The sequence below is a fragment of the Tursiops truncatus genome, chromosome 16, assembly GCF_011762595.2.
Source record: "Tursiops truncatus isolate mTurTru1 chromosome 16, mTurTru1.mat.Y, whole genome shotgun sequence".
Lineage (NCBI taxonomy): Eukaryota > Metazoa > Chordata > Mammalia > Artiodactyla > Delphinidae > Tursiops > Tursiops truncatus.
The window spans coordinates 9,792,940-9,813,877 of record NC_047049.1 but is presented as its reverse complement, the minus strand read 5'-3'; the positions used below and the strand labels follow the sequence as shown (position 1 = coordinate 9,813,877).

The 20,938-nt window shown below is 50.2% G+C and overlaps 1 protein-coding gene across 18 annotated transcripts in view; it reads right to left on the bottom strand.

The window, feature by feature from the left end:
- Positions 1–20,938, bottom strand: part of FGFR2 (fibroblast growth factor receptor 2) — a 103,660-nt gene that overhangs the window by 71,967 nt on the left and 10,755 nt on the right. For 11 of the 18 annotated variants that reach the window (XM_073793872.1, XM_073793869.1, XM_073793870.1 and 8 more), the window contains 2 exons: positions 3,835–4,101; positions 2,871–2,948 (listed from right to left, as the gene is read on the bottom strand). The exons of 3 other annotated variants lie outside the window; for them this stretch is intronic. In XM_073793872.1, coding sequence (XP_073649973.1) covers positions 2,871–2,948; positions 3,835–4,101 — 345 coding nt within the window. The remainder of the gene's footprint in view (positions 1–2,870; positions 2,949–3,834; positions 4,102–20,938) is intronic. 4 more of the 18 variants (XM_073793878.1, XM_073793874.1, XM_033841998.2 and 1 more) reach the window with 1 other exon arrangement.

Genomic DNA, 20,938 nt, shown 5'->3' with positions numbered 1-20,938 from the left:
ACCTACAATCTATTTTTGGAGTCACTTGATGGAGAACTAACGTAGACCAATCCTAAAAGAGAAAAACCCTTCTCAGAGAAGCTCAGGGCTATCAGTGTCAGCACAGGGTTACCGGAGCATCATTTGTTAACTTCACTGACGGGGAACTTTCAAACACACCCCAGTGGCATCTCCAGGCAATCAGAAGGCACCGAAGGAATCAATTTGGACACATGAGTGGTTTCCAGGTGGCTGAAAATGCAAAGAATTCAGTGCTTCTACAATGTTCCCTATTAATCAGGTCAGGCATTTGACACTCGAGGTGGCAAAAAATTGTCTTAATGGCAACATCCCCTTCCCCGCCTCGCCAATTACCCTGGCCATGGCATTCCTCTGTCCACACGGGCCACAGCTGCTTAATCTCAGCCGCCCCAGGCTGCACCTGTGAATCAGACCGGCCTAATCACACTAACAGATGGCAGAGGCCAAGGAGCCAGCTAAGAACTGCTATCACTTTAAATCGCATCTAATGTTTCACAGGCACCAAACAGAGGCAATTCCCGACAGCAGTATCTGCCTGGTACAGCTAACACCAGCCCTTAATCACTGCAGAGCACCCACTTCGGGGCAGAGTTGGTGTCATTCGAGAGCTAATTACAAAGAACCCTGGTTGCAAGGTGAAGGAAGGCACGGCCATTCACTCAACGTGGGCTGGCGGGCCTTAAATGCAACACTCTACTACCTGGCCCTACCTGGGCACTGAGCAGTCAGGACTAGTATTCAGGATGAAAAGAGAGTCATCAGAGAGAGATTCAGTTCATTCAGCCTACCCTGCCGTTACATTTGATAACTTCCTGCATATTCCGGGTAACGTGTTATTAGGCAGGGGACTGATCACCAGAACAACACGGTTCCCAGGCATGCCAACAGAACCGCGCTGAATCTGATGTCCCAGTCACCAGCAATGGCTCCCACACACGGGTACCACTTGAGAGCTGTAAACAGCTGTGCGAGCATCCTCCCTTCACCCCCGTCATCACCCTGAGTATTGGCAGAGGGGCGCTGTGATTAGACATGCAACAGGCCTCTCTGACTGAACTGTGGCTCGGCTATTGGCTCACTGAATCACAGATTGCCAATGAATAAAACACAAACAACTCCTGTCTCCACCTTATCTGGTCGTTGGGGGCACTGACTGAACCAGCAGCCAGCCCAGAGTCGGCCCAGAGCAGACCCTTTTCATCACTGTCAGGGTCACTGCCTCTCCTGCCGGAGCCAGAGAACTAATAAGAAATGAGCGGCATGTTGTAACGTACCAGTGTTTTATTACTAAATCGCAATGATAACAACCACCTCATTAGAAGGCTGGTACAAAGCACAGCGGAAGACACTTTCACTCGCCTTATTACCCACTGTTTTACCAACGAGATCGCTAACAATAAACTCCTTCTGGAAGCAGATCTGCATGTGTGAATCCCTAAGCCAGTGGTTCTTACGCTTCCTGTGCATCAGAATCACTCCCAAAGTTTCTAATTCAGTGGGTCCGGGGTGGGCCCCGAGAATTTTCATTCCCAGTAAGTTCTTAAGTGACGCTGATGCTAGTAGTCGCAAGCTTTCTCTTGCCGAAGAGTGAAAACTATATGAGCCAAAATACCTCCCTTTTTGCCTAAGCTGCTAGGAGACTCAAGAGACAAATCCAGTTCCCCACTTAAGCAAAACATTATCCCAGGTGCCGGACAACATGGATTTTTCTCTTCTTCCTTGAAAAAGCCCTGGGTCTATTTTAATAACGAATTATCTTATTATTTAGGCCTTGTTTAAAGTTATTAAAGTAATATCCTTTTGAGAAAACGTAGCATATAACATCTAAGCAAAGAATGCCACTGACCAATGCAAAATCACTTTGGAAATATTCCAACCATGTTATTGGAAATATTTGATCTTCTTTATTGAATAAACACTCACAAATATTTTTCTGAGCAATGTACAAATATGGACTCACTAATCCTCATAACCCCCAAAGATATTGTGATTATTCCCATTTTACAGATAAAGAAACTGAGGCACAAAAGTTAAATTACTTGCCCAAGGTTACCCAACTCGGCAGTGGTGGAGCAGCATTTGAACCGAGGCTGCCCAGCTCTGAGAGGCCACATTCTCACTCACCATGTAAAGGCCTCCTAGTGTCAGTTACGGCAGTGCTTTAACTGCCTTTAAATGCGCAAACAGCATTCGTTGCCCCCCTTTTCTATCTGCAACGTAAGACACACTTCCCTTATTTCTGCTCAGCAAGCACTAATGTTTCACAAGGCCATGGTTTCTCAACCTTGGCACTATCCACATTTTGGACCAGATAATTCTTTGTTATGGGGCTGCCCTGTACATTGTAAAGATGTTTATTAGCAGCATCCCTGGCCTCTGCAAAGCCACTAGCATCCCCCCGACTTCCTGTGCTGAGACAACCAAACATTGCCCAGTGTCCCCCTGGGGAGGGGGAAGGAGGAGAATCACCCCCCGTGGAGAACCACTGGGACAAGCCAAGCACCGTCGACGGTTATGAACGAGACCAGGATGTTACACGGCTCTGCTGGCTTTACGTCTCCAAACAGCAAGAAGCCAGAGGAAAAAGGAAAACCAAGGAAAGAAAAGTCATAACTGCTTTCAAAAGAAAAGTGGCTACTGACACAATAAGAAAGAACAAACAGTAGAGAAGGGTGTACAGTAACACTGGTTTATTCTCAGATTTGAAAGTCAAGAGAGGAGACACAGCAGAGAGAGGTGGGGACCGCGGGCGACAGCATCCCGAAGAGTCGACAGGGAGACAGCTTAGAGTCAGGCCTTCCCACTGAGCTCTCCTCTCTCGGGGACCTTCAGAGACAGCAATTACTTACTCTTGCTGTTACTGTTCTCACTGACAAAATCCTCCGAGCCATCTGTGTCGTCCTCATCATCTCCGGATGAGATGGCATCTGTATTCAAAAGAACATATCCATGGTTGTGTTTTTGCTGAGCCAAAGGTTGCAATCATCTACAACTTAGTCTTTCTGGAAAGGGGATTCAACAACCCAGGAACCCAGGCAAGAAGTCTGAGACCGTGTTTAGTTAAGATGGTTTTAATGGCTTAAATTTTCACTCCATGATGATAGTTTGTCTATATTATGATTCTCAACGTTTTTTGCTTTCACCTTATTTAAACATGCTATAAAATTGGATATACTGAAACTGGATTTTAAGCTTCAAATGGTACTCGAGTCCCCAACGAACTTACTGATTGTGTAATATCCAAAGATTCTTTCCAACACAAGCTTTCAGCACTCGGGGTCTACTTCAAGAAAGCAAATTAGTCGCTAGAAAAACTTAGCCCCCGTGTGGCCTTCTGACCGTTTACTAATATTCTGAAAGCGGAACTTTAAACTTGGCTGCAAAGGGGTCCTGTGCAGTCCCTCCTCACCACATGGAAGAAAAGTCAAGGAGAGAAACTCAAATTTTAACAAAAGGAAGCAGAAATCTTCAGCATCCAAGTTTCAATTCTATGTTCTAAATGCCAAGGATGCCGGTGGTATGGGGGTTAAAAAAAAAAAAAAAAAGATGTGTTTTTACTTATAGGAAAGTGTGCTGTCTTAAATGAAAAATGTTACTGTGCACATGAGAATCCCGTCATTTTTAACGACCAGCCTCTCTGATATACCAGGTCCCGTAGAAGAACTTCAACAACAGATCAATCACAAACTGTGAAGTTCTGTGCCTGGCATCCAATTAGCAGATCCCACCATGATTTCACTTGTCCAATAACACTTTACCCAGAAAAATGGCTACAGAGAAGAGAGAGAGCAGACAGCTGGCAGGCCAACTCACCTGTGACATTGACCATGAAGTAGACAGTCTCACTGTCTACATTCCTAGCAGCAGTACAAGCATAGAGGCCGGAGTCTCTAGGCGTGGCACCTTTTATCTGCAAGTACTCCCCAATTAGCACTGTCCTATTGTTGGGCCCCAAGTGTACCCCATCCTTAGTCCAACTGATCATGGCGGCATCTCGCAACAGGCAGCGCAACTCTAGCGATTCCCGGGGCGCAGCCACGTAAACTTCTGGTTGGGAAATTTGGTATTTGGTTGATGGCTCTGCAGAAAGGTGGGAGAGAGAAGACGGAGACAGATGGGAAAGAGGGAAAGGAGAGAACGTCCAACAAAGGTCAGTGGAGGCCCCTTGACTCCCAAGAGAGGCAGTTCATGCTTTGCAAATGGCCCCAGGGTGTCTGCTTCTCCTCGCACCCCCAGAAGCCGCCCTCACCAAGGAGAAGAGGAGAATCCAAAACCAACCAGAGGAAGCACCCGGCAAAAGCTGCCCCACTGAGTTTCCACAAACTGTAGAGCGTTAAACACAAACCCCAAACCCAACCTGGAAAGACACTGTACAAGAAAACTCTGAAGTCGATGATCAATCCAAAGCCTGCTTACACTGTAACCCCCGGGAAAGTCTATCATCGTGGCGTTTTTAATCTGTGAGATCGTGTGTTTTACAAATGGTTTAATTCCACATGACTGCATGGCTGTGCACACACACACGCATGCACGCACGCACACACACACACACACCCCTATTTATTTGTGCTGACTCTGCCTGTTGTCATAAATCTGAGCTTCTTAAAAAGAAATGCCTCAAACTCTCAGGCTCAGATCGGAACATTGCTGGTCTGGAGTCTTACTTCGGCGCTGGGTGAGCTGGGATACACTGCTTTCCCTTAAAATAATAATAGCCTGAAGGCGTTAATGTCAAAACAGAAAAGAGAAAAATGCCCCCAGGGAGCCAAGAGGCGGTCCCCAGCCCCCATTACACGTAAATGGATCCTGAAATGAAGCTGCTGAAGGCTGCAGGACTGTCGCTCCGTTCGGAAAGCTGGACCGCTCCCTGCCCAAAAGCCCCTGCCATACACCCTGGGTTTCAGCCTCCTCAGGCCTCGGCCTTTGTCTCCTTTAGGGCTGTTCCTTCCTCCCTTGCCTCCACGCTAACACCAACCCGCCCTTCACGGCCCAAATCACTCGTGCCCTCCCGGATGAGGGAGTGCCACCAGCCACCCTGGCCCAGAGGGAAGCGGGTCTCCCCTCTTCCCCAGCTCCTGGGGACGGACGACATTCCTGAGGGACTTGTCCTGTCCAGAGGAGATGCCAAGATCCTGAAGCGAGGGCTGAGGTCTTGTGGCTCTTTGTGAGCCCCTCCCCTGCCCCAGGCAGACGCATGGAAGGTGATCATTTCGAACAGGGCAAGATGGGACCTGGCAGGATCCAGCCTCCGCGAAAGGACTGACAAGGAGCCGTGCGTCAAGAACAGCCGGAGCTGCCAGCCGGGACCCACGAGGGTCTGTGAATCGGCTTTCATCCTCCACAGGGAGAACTATGAATGGTACCCAGAGTCCCAGGCCCAGAAAAACACAAAGCTTCCCGGCTCTGGGACGGTTCCAAAGCTGGGCAACATCACAAGGCAATTGTTTTGTCCTTCTGAATGTGGCCTGGACCAATCTCCCACATAAGATTGAAAGAAAGTTACTTCACGTTTCAGTCCCTGTATCCAAGGACCAGCAAGAGCCGCACGCATCTGGTTCTAGAAAAATCCTTCTCCCCACCACCACCGCCAGCCAACATGGAGGGCCAGGGCCCCCCAAAGGGGCACCCCTAGCCTCACCGAGGCATCCACGCCAAGAAGGGCCCAGACGTTGAACAGGATGGGAACATAAGGAGGTTACCACACAAAGAGGAGAAAATAGAAGTCATGTTTAACATGGAAAAACACACCCCAAAGCAAGGGCAGAAAGCCCCAATGACAAGCAGGTTACATTTCAAAAGTGTGTTTTTCTCATTCAACAGTTATTTATTGAGCACCTACTACGGGCCACGCTGCTTTTCATTCCGGATGCTCAAGAAGCAACAGGAAACAAAAACAGTCCTTGCACTTATGGGATATTAATTACAGTGGGTGACAGACAATAAATACAACATCGACAAAATGAGAAAGCATGCAGGTGGTCCTAAGTGTCAGGGAGAAGATTCAGCAGGTTAGCGGCACACCCAGAGATGGAGGCTCCGGGCTCCAAAGCAGGAGTTGGCTAACCACAGCTCCCGGGCCGAACCCAGCCATCGTCTGTCTTTGTAAACAAAGTTTTATAGGCGCACGGCCATGCTTACGTATCGTCTGGGGCTGCTGTGATGTGACAGTGGCAGAGCTGAGTAGTTGAAACAGAGACCTAATGGCCTGCAGAACCTAAAATAGTTACAGTCTCGCCCTTTAGGGCAAGTTCACCAACTCCTGTTGTATAGCATGGTCAGAGAAGTCTTCTCTGGAGAGAAGTGAAGGGCAAAGCAATGCTTAAAAGATGTTGCTGGGAACTGAGCTGGAAGGTCCTCAGATGCGGCCTCCCAAGGCTAAGTCGTAATGCTGCCGAATTCAGGGACTAATAAAAATGTTTTGAACTCTGGATCCTGAGCAGAAATGCGGGTAAGAGGGGAAACGGAGAAGAACAAAGGAATCAGCTTGGCCCGTAATCTCAGAGCATCTCCTCTTCCCACCTCCTAGAGTCAGGGCCAGTCAATATCTGAAATGACGGGCCCCCAAAGGCCACCTGGCCCACCCCTTTCACAGCTGGTCAAGGCGAGGATCAGATGTCATTTGGGTCCTGGGTCTCCAACAACTGATCACAGAAACAGCACCCACAATGTTAGGATGAGCTGCCAGTGGCTTAGCCTGGGTCATAAAATAATCGATATTTATTACAACCACATTGTATGATCAGCAAGTTACCAAGAATGTTGTGGAATCTGCTTTCCTCTGAGCCAGAACTGGTCATCAAGAGATGACTGAGCAAGAAGCCAGCTGGTCAGAAGCTGCAACACTTTCCTCCCTTAAAGGAGAGCCCAGGACCCGTAGGGCCAACCTGTTCTGTCCTGGCCCTCGGATAAGGGGAAGCCATGTCCCTATTTCATGGAGGCACTGGAAAGCTCTAATACTGTTTTGCTTCTGTTTTGTTTTGTTTGTTTAAAAAGAAAAAAAAGCAAGACACTTGCAGTTATGATGCAGAAAAATTTCCCTCCGGACAAAGGTGGAATTATGATTTCTCCATTTTTAAAGGAAAGCATTTTGACTGAGAAGCCTTTCCTTCATCTGAAATGGGTAAACCACAAAGTCTTGCTGAAACCAGGAGTATCTGAGATGCTGGATCAACATCACCGAAAGGACACTACCACCTGCTGCTGCAGAAGGAGGTAACACGGGGCAGTAAGGACCACGTCCTGTTCAGGCTGGACACACAGGAGATGCTGGTTAAGTGCGTGCGGCCTGCCTGGAAAAAGGATGAAGCCCTGAGGTCCAAGGCCACTCTGCTCCTACCTAGGCTCTCGGCCTCAGCTCCTCATCTCCTGAGAAGCAAGAATGCCCCCAAAACAGGATATTATCTTGAGAATCCAACAAGCCATTCAATATGAACCTGACCTTCCAACTATACCTTGTTGGGCCCATGACGGTCACTATCTCCATCATTCTTCAAGGCTGAAGACACTACCACGATCTCGAGTGCCTCTCTTTTCGGAGGATCATCAGAGAGACTCCTTGGATTTGTATCGCCATGCATACAGAGTGATGCTACTAATGATTGGCTCCCAGGTCAAAAGGACTGGTAAGGTGACTTGAGATACTAAGAGTGGTTTTAATTTCCAGGAAAACCAGGTCAAAACTGTCACCCAGGGCTTCCCTGGTGGCGCAGTGGTTGAGAGTCCACCTGCTGATGCAGGGGACACGGGTTCGTGCCCCAGTCCGGGAAGATCCCACATGCCGCGGAGCGACTGGGCCTGTGAGCCACAACTACTGAGCCTGCGCGTCTGGAGCCTGTGCTCCGCAACGGGAGAGGCCGCGATAGTGAGAGGCCCGTGCACTGCGATGAAGAGTGGTCCCCGCTTGCCGCAACTAGGGAAAGCCCTCGCACAGAAACGAAGACCCAACACAGCAAAAATAAATAAATAAACTAAAGGATTTCATTTCTTTAAAAAAAAAACAAACAAAAACTGTCACCCAAGGCATCCCTGGTGGCGCAGTGGTTGAGAGTCTGCCTACCGATGCAGGGGACACAGGTTCGTGCCCCGGGCCGGGAAGATCCCACGTGCCGCGGAGCGGCTGGGCCCGTGAGCCATGGCCGCTGAGCCTGCGCGTCCGGAGCCTGTGCTCCGCAACGGGAGGGGCCACAGCAGTGACACGCCCGTGTACCGCAAAAAAAAAAAACAAAAACCTGTCACTCAGTTTTCCAATTAGATGATAAGCTTCAAGGGTAGTAAAATAATTCCCCAAAATACATCAATAAGATAACAATGTTCACTCATAACATTAAGCCATCCACCTTCAAGGTCTGAAACCAGTAACTACTACCAGCGGGAGATTCTACAAGTGTGTGCTCCCCCTTCCCAGCTGATTATTTCACAACAGGCTCATCTGGGGGTCTGTGGCGGCTTTGGGGAACCCCGGCAGAACCCAGCAATACCCCTGCATGATCTAGGACTTCAAGCGCAACTTAGGGAGGATGGGAGAGTGAATAGAAAGGGGAGAAGAAGGGAGAAGAGGTTGGGGGTTAAAAGTCGGGGAAGACCAGTGGGGCACATGGTGGGGGTGAGGGGCAGAACGACACACCCATCCCAGGCCACCCAGCAGCTCCCGTGGCCCAGCTCGTAGGTTCCTGCATCGAAGACATCCGAGGGTACGGACACTTAGCCCGAGACCCAAACCACTGGCTCAGTGGAGGCAGCTCTGTCCCTGCCCCTCCCACGCGGCCACTGGGGCTTGGTTTCTCTTCTGTGCCGCTATCCTCCAGGTGACTCCCTGCCACGTGCTCCCGAGTGCTCTGTGGACACCTCCACAGTGGTACCGACCTCACTTTGCTCCATGGAGACAACGGGCCGGTTCCCTCTGACATCAGTGATGCTGCATCTGCGGTACCCTACCCACCCCTCTAACTGTGATGTGATCACCTCCCAGGGTCACAGGTCATGCCTCCCCTTGAGTCCACCAAGCTGCACGGCCTGCTCTATAAAATATGATGGTTGACACGGGGCAAAGTATTCCCTGAGAGATTTAAACGATACCTTTTATAGCAATATTAATATCTCCTGCATTTATTTTTTCTGGTACTGTAGCATACTTTTTACTCTTTCTTACAGACAGGAGTGGAGAAATCCATGCAGAGCACACACACAGCCCAACACTTCCGTCATCTGTTCTCACCAAAACACAACGAGGAGAAGGCTCCAGAAGCCACTTTGCTATGCACCAACTGCTCTTTCAGAGGCTTCCACGGACAGAAAATGTTTCCTCGTATCTTTCATAATATAAATTACAATCCACAAAGAAGCAAGAAGGCTGGAGCGCACACACCAGTGCTGGACATTCTTTGTCTCTGTACCTAAAAGTGTTAAACAAACAAGGCGCTGAGTTTACTTTCTGGGAGGACGAAAAGGCACGTGTTTCTACTTGCTGAGGCCACACGCCTGGCGGGGGCAGCTCGGCTGTGCAGATCTTTGGTTGCATCAATCTGAACTTTCTCCCCACAAGTTTCAAACACTTGAGAAGCACAAGTGGCATCTTATCACACAGCTGCTTTCCAATAAATGGACTAATCTGATATTAAAAAATGAGAGATGGGCATCTCTGCAGCTCATCAAAAAGTGAATGGTGTGACTAACAGCCACCACTGCACACGGCTGGTGTGTGATTCCTGTCCAGAGCTGCATCTCCTTCCCACCCCTAAGAAACTCTGAAGCCGGGATGCTTTGGGAGCTCCTGGAATGTAGAACTGAGGGGCCTCCAACTGCGGAGAGGAGATTGAGGAGGTGAGGGCTGCCTGACACCCCAAGTCCCGCAGTGGATCAGGGCAGAGGTGTGACATCACGCTGATGTCACCAGCTTTACTTCACAGGAAATCAACACAGCGAAACCAATCCTTGCTGGGGGTGAGCAGAGCCCAGGGAGGGGCAAGTCTTGTAAAAGTCAGAAAAGGCTGTGGTTTCTGGGACTTCGCTGTACATGACCAGCTGAATTCTTCCCTGGTGTCATCGGGAGGCCGTCTTGAGACAATTGGAGAGAATTGGAACAGGAGAGAAGCTGGAACAGGGAGCTATTTCAGGTAACACTTGATGCTGCCGTACCAGCCATAGCAGCACTTCAGACTGTCACTTTTTATAATGTTTGCCTATAAACTTTTCCCGTGTGGTTTTTGAAATGGCGCCCAAACGCAAACAGAGAACAGATGGGAAACCCGCGTCTTGCCCTGTCCAATCATTTCGTGGAGAATGGATGACAGATTTAAACTGTTAAGGAAGAAAAGAGCCGCATATGCCAAGGGGACAACTAACTACACAAATTCAGCCTTTTCTGGGGTTTCCTAGGGACCAGTGTCTTTTCAAAGGTCAAGATGATCACAGCTAAGAAATGGGAGCCCCGGTTTCAAGGATGCAGGGGGGTCCCCCCTGGAATGCATCCCCCCTGAGGTCTCTCCGTCTGAGAAAGTCAGGGGCATCCAAGCCCTAAAGACATTCCTCCAGGAAGGGGAAGAAATGGAGAAAGAAATCCCTAAATAGATTCCTCAGCAAGAGAGGAGGGGAGGAAGAGACAGGGAAAGGGGTGTCCTGCTAGGGGGTATGGGTGGCAGGCCTCCCCGGGAACTACGACACCAGCATGTGAGGCAAGAGTAGTAAAACAGCCCCGGTTTCCTGGTGCCCTCCCGACCTTCCGCCACCTCGCACGAGAGGAATAGATATCACTGCTGTGGGGCTGCCACTGTCTTGACAGAAGAAATACACAGGACGCAGCTGCACACGTCACTGCAATGTCACAGGGCACAGAGCAGGTAAGTGTCTGTTGCAGACTCATCCTCCTGGTCTTTACGATGGCCCGTAGAGGCCACACTCCAGTCCCGGCAAGAAGTTTCAACTGGCCAACCCCCCAGTTCCTGTCCACAGGAACAGAATACAGAATCCCTCACATACACAGCACTGCCAAAGTACTTTCTACCAGCCGGAACGGAGGGAGTCTGGACAGACAGACATCTATATCGCATTGCTTTTCCGTAATCCATGGTGTCTTAGAGCACAGGGGCTTTGGAAGAGCGAAGCCCACACTTTTCTACGGCACAGTTTCCATCTAGGTGGCATCAAAGCTTAGCCGTAGAAAGACTGAAAGGTCCTGGTGTCCCTGCACTCAAGTCAGAAATGACCACCCTCGCGTGCCCTAGCACGGGGGTTCCGCAGACACCCAGATGGCAGCAGCAGAGCTGGCTGTTTCCAGCTCAGACAGGCTCGAAGCTTCTCCTTTACGAGAACGGGCTTGCAGGAGACAAAATCCGGGCCTCAAACAGAGGCCTTATAAGGCCTGGGTACTACTTGTTCCTTAAGGGGGGAAGGGAGAGACAAATACTCTGCACAATATAAAGATGAAAGTTCTCTACCTCAAGAAATACTGCCAACATAAAAATGGGGGCCTCAAAGAATTCAAAGCCCTGGAACACAGATAAGTAAACAGGCTGCAGTTTTCTCTTCCAACCCTTTGTCGGGGTGTCTTGCAGACTCACGTCAGGACTTAAAACTCTCCTTGGCGGGATCACGGGGGCCAGGACAACCACTCATAGCTGTCTCTGCCACAGTAGCCTGACTGTTCCAGAAACTCTAGCCTGGCTCACATTCCTGGTGATCAGATGGGATAATGGCTAATGCTTCCAATATGGTAACCATTAAAAATTATATATTTAGGCGCACCCCTCATATAATTTAGGTCTGTCTTTGAGAAACCCGGTGAACAGCTCTCCAAGTTGGAAAAGAAATGACGTTGTTACCTAAGAGAAAATAAAAATGTGGAAATAGTAAAGTGCCTAAGAAAGTACACATTTAAGAGTGAGCCACCGTTACCGCCCAATATTCGGACCCCAAATGCGGAAATATTCACCCCGTATTTTGTCAGCATCCCATCTTCTTTTGATCCAAGGTTTTAGGCTATGAATGACAGTGTCCTCCAAAAGGAAGCAAGAGGGACACAAAAGAGGTTTTCCCCCCGGTCACAACGCGTGCATCGAACTCACGTTCGGAGAGCAAAATTCCCACGGGACCACCAGGAGGAGGGTACGGAACAGAAGCACCTGCATAAAATCCCTAGATATTGGTAGCTTTGCTTGAGGAAGAACTTCAAAATTGAGCCCTTTGTTCAAAACCCAATTCCCAGAGAGACAAGCCATCAGGGTATCTAGTGCCCAGGAAGCAGAAACTGGCGCTAAGAGTTGTGTCAAAGTAGCTCTCCCCTGCCCCAGGTCGGATGTACAGCGAGCCTATGCGTCCAGCCCCTGGTCGTCCAGGCCCTGAGCCTGCCTTCTGGGAGCGCGCTTGCTAGACACGGCGGAGGAGGCTGGCCCTTCTCGAAATCTAGGCTTCCTCGGGCATGCTGTTCTAGGAAAAACCACATCATCAAAAAGCTGGCCCTGCCGACTGACTGAGACCACTGGAAAATCTGTCTCTTTTTCTCAGCAGAAGGTTTTGTACTCCCTGTATCACCACAACCAGGAAGGGAAAAGGGGGGAACAGGGATGGGGGTGTCGCGAGGAGGTGAAGGAATGAACAGGATCTGCCTGAAGTGGGCTTGCAGAGGCATCGCCTGTAAAATGAACAGACATCATCATCTCCGGTCCTGAAAAACGCATCCTCTGCCCCCCAAAACAGTTTTGTCCCCAAGTCCTCGTGGCAGCCCTTGACCCCAGGCAGCCCTCCTCACTGTACAGAGTGGGAGGCCACCTTCCTCATCCGATGCTCCTTCAATTCCTGGAGCTGTTCCCTGTGGTACCTTAGCGTTTAGCCTCACTTCTGTCCCCTCCCTGGTGACTCTTCAGAAAAGGCAAGGACAGGCTGGGGATGTTAAAAGACCAGACTCAGAACAGGCCTGAGTCTCAACTCTGCCACTTAGAAATTGTGTGACCCAGGACAGGGCCCTCAGCTTTCTAATCACTTCGTCGTTCTTCCCCTGCAAACCAGGAACAACCATAACTGACAGTGCACGGAAAGCACTGAGCACAGTGCCCAGCACTTAGCGAGCGCTCAAAAGTACCAGCCGTGGGGAAGAACCTGTGGCTGAAAGCCTTGTTCCGGGGCTGCAGTTGGCTAACCGTGAACGGAGGAAACGCCCCTGACCAGGTCTTCTCAGCGTGGAAGGCTGGCGATGACAGGAAAGGGAGAGCCCCTAACACAGCTTAGCGCCTATTTGCCTACAGCGGCATGCTGTTTTCTGCTGGTGTGTGTGTGTGCGCGCACACGCGTGTGCACATGTGTTCTCAAGAACAGGAACGTGCATGGAGACCTGCCCGCCCTTCTGGGAATCTCCTCCCCGCCCCGCATACCTGTGGATATGCTCTGAATTCCACCCCCAGCTCCTCTGGTCCTTCTCCCTGTATTCTGATCTCCTCCATCTCTGCAGCTTTTCCCACCCCTACATGGCAATGCCACTCAAGCCCCTGCTTGCAGGTTCACGTTTCCACCTGCCCGAGGGAACACCTTACCTGGGTGTCTACAGAGGTCCTCTCTAAAGCAGGCAGATGACCTTCAACCTCCTCCTCTGGCCTCTTGCTGAATGGAGTCACCACGTGACATCAACGCAAGCTCCAAATCCACCCGAAAGCACCTCTGCTCCCTCTCGCCTCCCACCTCGTCAGTCCCCACATCTCCTCCCCTATTCAGTCTGTCTCTGCAACAGCTCTGGAGATAAAGCAAGGGCGGCTTTCGGTCCCACGGGCCCACTACTCCAGGCCTCTACCATCTCTCCGAAAGAGCTCTGCAACACCCCCCAACCCATCACCCGTGGGCCGCCCCCTGTGTCCTTCATGAGCCACTAGAGCAATCTTCTGAAAAGCAAATCTTACCACCACTTAAAAAAAAAAAAAAAAAGGCACAGACCACTCCACAGTTCGACAGGGTGAAACCCAAAGAACATCACCCACACTAAGGCCCTGGCTGCTCCTGGCCCCAGATCCCGCTCTACCCTCTCTCTCACACCCGAGGCTTGTCTGTTCACATGGGCTCTGTTCCCTCTACCTGCATCCCTGTCCCGATACTCTGCACGGCAAACTCCTATTCAGCCTTCAAAGCCCAGCTCAAATATCATCTCCACTGATTCCCATTAAGACAGACTGCACGGCTCCCATCTCCAATTCATCAGGTCTTTGTTTATCCATCTAGTATATTCCCAGCAGAATACAGTCTGCCTCCACCCACCCACTCCAATTGAGAGCTGGGGGCGGGGGGGGGGGGAGTGGAGGAGGGGGGCTCTGCTTCTCAGCCTTTACTTTGCATAAAGATCACCCAGACACAGCTTCCAGGGCGCCCCTTCCAACGTTTCTAGGTCAGGAGGCCTGAGGTGGGGTCTGAGATTCTGGATTTCCCACAAGTTCCCGGGGAATGCTGATACTACTGGTCCAAGGGCCGCCTTGTGAGAAGTTCAGCTCCAGTGTCTAAGGACAAGCTTTAGACCTGCTGCGGCAGTGATGAACCCTGTCAACTTGGGCGGCCCCTTCTCCTCCCTGAGCCTCAGAGTCCTGGTCTGTAGAAGAGGCTACCTCCAGGCTAGGTCAAGGTCACCACGGGGACAAAACCAGAGACTGCCTGGGAAGGCTTTTGTAAAGTGGGGGGCACACCTAAGAGAAGCCTCCACCCCGGCAGGGGTGCCCTGCCTGCCTACCCCTCAGCACTGGCCAGAGCAGGCCAGGCTCCTGCTTGTGGGCTGTAGCTTGATACTTTTTCTTTTTAACTTTTGAATTTTATTTTATTTTTTTATACAGCAGGTCCTTATTAGTCATCCATTTTATACACATCAGTGTATACATGTCAATACCACTCTCCCAGTTCATCCCACCAACACCCCACACCCCGCCGCTTCCCCCCTTGGCGTCCATACATTTGTGCTCTACCTCTGTGTCTCTATTTCTGCCCTGCAAACCGGTTCACCTGTACCATTTTTCTAGGTTCCACATACATGCGTTAATATACGGTATTTGTTTTTCTCTTTCTGACTTACTTCACTCTGTATGACAGTCTCTAGATCCGTCCACGTCTCTACAAATGACCCAATTTTGTTCCTTTTTATGGCTGAGTAATATATTAACTGATCAGCAGATTACATTTTTCCAATCACATGGGAACCTCAATTTGAATTTGTCTGATTTTAAAAAGGGGTTTTCTTTCAAATGAACAAATCTGCCACATCATATATATGTAAGTTACCAAAGTGGGGATTTCTGGAATGTTCCCAAATGGAACTAAACGTCCAAGGATCTTGTGAGAGTCGTCGTCATCAACGGCTATGTACAACACCTGTTTGATTACTTTTGTAAGGGAAGAAGCCTGTGGCTTATTAAAATACCATTTACTATTCATCCATCCAACAAATTTGAGATAACTGATATTTGTATGGGGGGCATGGTAACCCCCCAAAGAACTCCCTAGAAAAGAGGATCCCAGCTGGGCTCAGGGATGACTCACTGCAACCCGACAGCAGGTCATGAAACCCCCTGAACGCCAGACCCAGAGGCCACTAGCTTGAGGACCTGGGCTCCAGGGAGCGGGGTAGTTGGCCTGCGTTCCAGAGAGCATGCTGCAAAGCCAGCCGCCTGACCACATTCAGAAGCAAGTTTTCAGGGGCGGTCGCCTTTCCACCTTAGTGTTACCTGTGGCTCACATGGCCCCATTACTGACATAAACGGTGCCAACTCCAGGGGATACATTTGCCCTCTAAGTCCCGTAAAGGTCAGATCAATGTCCAAATCCTATTGGACATTTTCCCGAGCCCCTCCCTCAGCGAGTACGTTCTCAATACATGAATACTTTTAAAGCGGCCCCAGCTGCAAATGAGAAGGGAAAAAAACAGGAAGCTTGACGAGGAGAGAGGGAGGTGAAGAGTTACTCCTTGAGGGCAAGGCTGCCTCGGGTTCTGCAGCTCAGGACCTCATGGGGGTATTGTTCAGCAAGTTTACTTAAAGGGCTCGGCCTTTCTTCTCTCAGCAGGACCCCAGTTCCAACACCCGTTCGGAGCCTGCAGATGTGTCCCCAGACTGGTCCCCCCTCCAGCAGCATCCCAGCCATTTGCAAATGAAGGGACAGCAGCTGGATACTGGGAAACAGATGGGCCTCCTCATTTGAATGGGTTTGATCTGGCAGCCCGGGCCTCAGCAAGTTCAGGCCCGGCCAGCGCTGAAATCCGGCTCGGGCAGGCGAAGGCACAGATTCCTAGCCCGAGGGGTCTTCAGCGAGCAGCTCGATCAGAATGGCCCCTGGCAGAGGTCTCCCTGAAGTCAGAGGGGGCGGGGAGCCTCTGTGGTGGGCAGGGCCCATTCCCAGCCGGGGCCCGGGCCCGGCAGGACCCAGAAAGGCAGGACAAGCCACAGGGATCACTTTTCTCCCGTGATATGCAGAGAAAAGAAAACATCTCCCTAGGGGAATCCTGTGCCTGAGGATTGAAACCACATTCATTCAGGAAATTCCAAATTAAGATAGGCGCCACCGTGGTTAACCTTTCTCCCCAACCCTAAGCCGCCTATTTGCAGAGAGGTAAAAACTTCAAGGAAACAAACTTTGAAGAGCCCCTACCTCCTAATAGAGCCCCTTTCAAAACCCTCGGGAGCATTTGCTCTTGGAAACGCTGTGCACGGCTCCCCAGCGTCTTGGCTTCCCAAGACGTGGACAGGGCGTACCAGGTCCTTTCTTAAGCTGAGATTGTGCACCCCTCTCCACAGAAAGAGGAGGAAGCCTTGTTTGAATCCCTGAGTGCCCAGGTGAGGCCCCTGAGAGGGGACCAGAATCGTGTTCACTAGGTCTCCCTGGCTCCCCGGGGCCGTCTCCCTGCATCCACGTGGGTCTGGTAAGGAACTGCAGCTCCAGACTGTCAAGGAGCGAGGAGATGCCCCACTCAAGTGGCGGCTGAGGGCTGCCCGTGACCTCCTGACTCGCCATACCTTTAAGGGTAGGTACCTCTTACCGGACAGCAGAGAGGTCAGGAGGATTCCCAAAGTGGGCACAGAGCAACCTAGCTGGCACACCTGGCCGGGGCTGACTAGGGCCGACGCGGTGAACTTACCAGCAAATCAAGGCGGCACCCACTGCCTTCAAGACCAGCCTCAGGAGGGCGCACGGTTGGAAGACCCAGAAAAACCCTTAACATGGCACGTAGGCTGGCTCCAGCCCCGCCCGGCCTGGCCTGCTTCCGCAGCCCCATCTCTAGCACACTGGCCTCCTCGGGGTTCCCCGATTCCCTCTGAGACACACCATGCTTTTACTTCGGATGACCTTCACCTCAGATTGGAAGGTGCCCCTTCGTTTTTTGCAAGTATTTGACAAATGCCAGTCCCCTTCCCCGCCCCCCGTCCCCCCCAATTCAACAGGACTTGAGACTTCTCTGCTTGTCATTCTATCCCCACAGAGCCCGGCACACAGTAGGACATAGCAGGGTCTCAACATAATTGGGGGACAAACTCAAAGGAGTCACAGCAACGACGCTGCAATCTGAAAGGTGTGCTGTGGTAATGACCTTGGCTCTGGAAGCTGCGGCCGCACCAGGGCTGAGAGGCTCAGAGGGAACCGCGCAGTGTCACCTTCCAGCCAAGCATCCTACAACCTCTCACCCACACGGAGCCCCCCTTCTGGATGCCTGCGTCTTCTGCGTCACCGAGCAGGTGGCCGGCGCGGAGTGCAACTGGCTGAACCAGGCTTGATTCACCTCCCCGTCGGGCTGGAACCGCTCAGAGTTCACTTTCTTTTTTTTTTTAAACCACCAAACTGAACTTCGTTTGCTTTAAAAACAGGCTCTGCACCCCGGCCTCTTTTTTCCCTCGGGACACCCTTCCTGGCCAAGGCTACAGGAAGTATATAGGTGTTGCTGCTTCTGCCCTTTCGTTCTGGCAATTTTTTTCCCTTCCCCCACCTTTTATTTATTTATTTATTTTTGCTTTCCTAGCTTCTGACATTAGAGGGCTCAGCATCTGTCCATGACCACAGGTTGCAGGAGCCCCAGGTATACCAGTCTGCAGAGGTAGGCCTTGACCCAACCTCAAACCAGAAATGCTGAAGAAAAGCTTGACACAATGTCAAACTGACGACCAAAACTGAACACTGAGTAGGTCCCAGGGCAGACCGCCTGAAGCACCTGGGACGAGGACAACGGGATGGCCTCGTGCTGCTGCCTTGCGGGCCGGCCCTTCCTGCTGTGACTCCTGCCGCATGACACTATCTGGGACTCCACGCAGTCTCCCTCTGGTCTCCTGCGCAGCAGAGAGGGTTAGCTTCTTACCAATAAGCGACATACCACCAGAGACCATTCCAGAAGAATCACGAAGTGGTAATTATTGGAATGGTTTTATCGTCTACGACTTTTCCTCAAATAGCTTTAGGGGAATAGATGTGGACAGATGAGAAGAAACTGCATCAACCAGCACTGTCCTTACATGTTTAAGAGTCAAATGACAGATTTAAGAATGAGCAGCTCCCCACAGTATTCCACAGAAGAGCCACCTGCTCAGGAAAGAGGAGGCCACTGGGAAATCTGTGTTGCACCAATCAATGTACCCCAAGGCCTGGACACGCACTCACTACCTACGGGGCCTTGGAGGAATCGTTTCATCTCCGAGAGTCTCAGCCATAAAATGCGAATGTGGATAGCTGGGGTCAGCTGCATCACTAAGATGAGAGATGGTGGCGGGAGGAGGTATTGGAGGAAGATGGTTCAGAAGGTACAAAATTCCAGTTAGAAGGGAAATAAGTACCAGGGGTATAATGTACAGCGTGATGACTAGAGTTAACACGGCTCTGTGGCTGGTATATGTGACTGTCATTAAGAGAGTTAATCCCAAAATATTTTTTTCTTTTTCTTTTTAGTGTCTGTATGAGATGATGGATGTTAGCTAAACTTATTGTGGTAATCATTTCACAATATATGTAACTCAAACGGTTGTGCCGTACATCTTAAACAGTGCTGCCTATTATATCTCAATAAAACTGGGGAAAGAGATTAGAGATAACATGTCAAGGCACCTAGCACAATGTCCAACACACAACAGGCACTTAATAGATGGTAGTAAGAATTACTGTTACCACCACCTGCATCCTCAGCCTCTCAAGGAATGGGCTAATAGAATATGACCCCATCCACACTGCCCACTCCCACTCACACCCCCAGTGCCATGGGTACCATAACAATCTCCTTGAGCTCCCTTCCACGAAGACTGGAAGCCCAGCCACCTGTTAACTAAGGAAGGCCCAGCAGAGTGCCCGGGGGAAGTCACCACAGGCCAACCTGGCAGAGCCTATCATAACATGCTATGGAGCTCCCCTCACGGGCCAGGACAAAAGCAGAGCATGTGACACCCCCCTTCCCCGCCAACCCATCCCATAAACCTCTCTCCATCCTTCTCTTTTTTTTTTTTTTCTTGGCTGTGCCGCGTGGCATGCAGGATCTTAGTTCCCTGACCAGGGATCGAACCCGTGCCCCCTGCAGTGGAAGTGCAGTGTCCTAACCATTGACTCCAGGGAAGTCCCTCTCCATCCTTCTTCACAGGGCCTCTTGACAATCCTTTGTTTGGAAGCCCCAAGCACAGAACTCCTTGCCAAAATATATTGCTCCTTATGAAGCACATATCCAGCCGTCATTACACAGCCGCAATTGACTTTTTTCGACAGGGAAAAAAAATGTCAACCTTGAACCATTTGGACTGCAAGCAGCAAGAGGACCCCATTTCTAGGGTCCAGACTTGTAAATGCCCAGGATAATACAAAGGGTTGGACAGGCTCCCTTTCTACTTTAATTAAAGTAAATGCCTCTCATCAGAATATTTGTCATTGTATATCGTAGGGTAAACATCCCAGAAATATTGGTTTGACATCCTATCTCAGGTTTTTACCTCTACAAGGAAGTGGGGTGGGGCAGGGAGGAAACTAGCACTTACTGAGCACCTACTATCTGCCAGGAACTACTGTACGGGCTTTACATACACTTGCATTTGATCGTCAGGGTCCCCCTTTCAAGATAGATGTTATCAGACCCACTTTTAGATAAAGAAAGAGAGGCTCAGAGAGGTTATCTAACTTATCCAAGGTCACGGCACCAGTAGATAATGGAAAGATTCAAATCTGCTTTGTTTAGCTCCCAAGGCCAAGTTCCTTCTGTGAGTTTCGGTCCCCAGAAAGCACATTACATACCGTTTTAAATGATTTTATTCATGTCTACGAAAAAAAAAAAGTCAGATGCAGAATTTACGATAATAACATAGAGTATTCCTGGTCTTTAGAGATCTGAGTGATTTTCTGTTTGAACCCTAGGATGTATAGTTAATTGTGCACCTGCCTGGGTCAGCTAAAAAGGCAACAAGTTTTGGTCAAGATCCAGGAGGCTTAGTGGGATGGGAAGGAGGTGCCTTTTTTTGGGCGGAGGTTAGGGGTGGCCGCCACCTGTGCAGCCAGCTTTCGGGATCTTAGCTCCCCGAACAAGGACTGAACACGGGCCCTCAGCAGTGAAAGCGCAGAGTCCTAACCACTGGACCGCCATGGAATTCCCAAAGGAAGGAGGTGCCGTGAAGGCAGCCACACTCCTTTGGGGCAAACTCACTGTCTACTCACAATCTGAAGTGTAAGGGTTTTCAAAGAGTTTAAACCCTAAACTCACCATTGCAAAGATCTTTCCATACATTTTGTAGCGCCCCCCCACCTCCTACCCCCCCGCCCCCTGCAACACACAAAGTTGGACTTTTTGATGTCTTGATGTTCTTAAAACATTACAGCTGGTTACGTATGGCAAAACTTAACAGTAAACTGGCCTTTAAAAAGAGGTCACACATAGTAACTCAGAAGAAGTTCTAGTGTTAGAAAATAATCATGACAATATATACAGAGTTTACCGTATTAACGTCAGAGCTCAGAA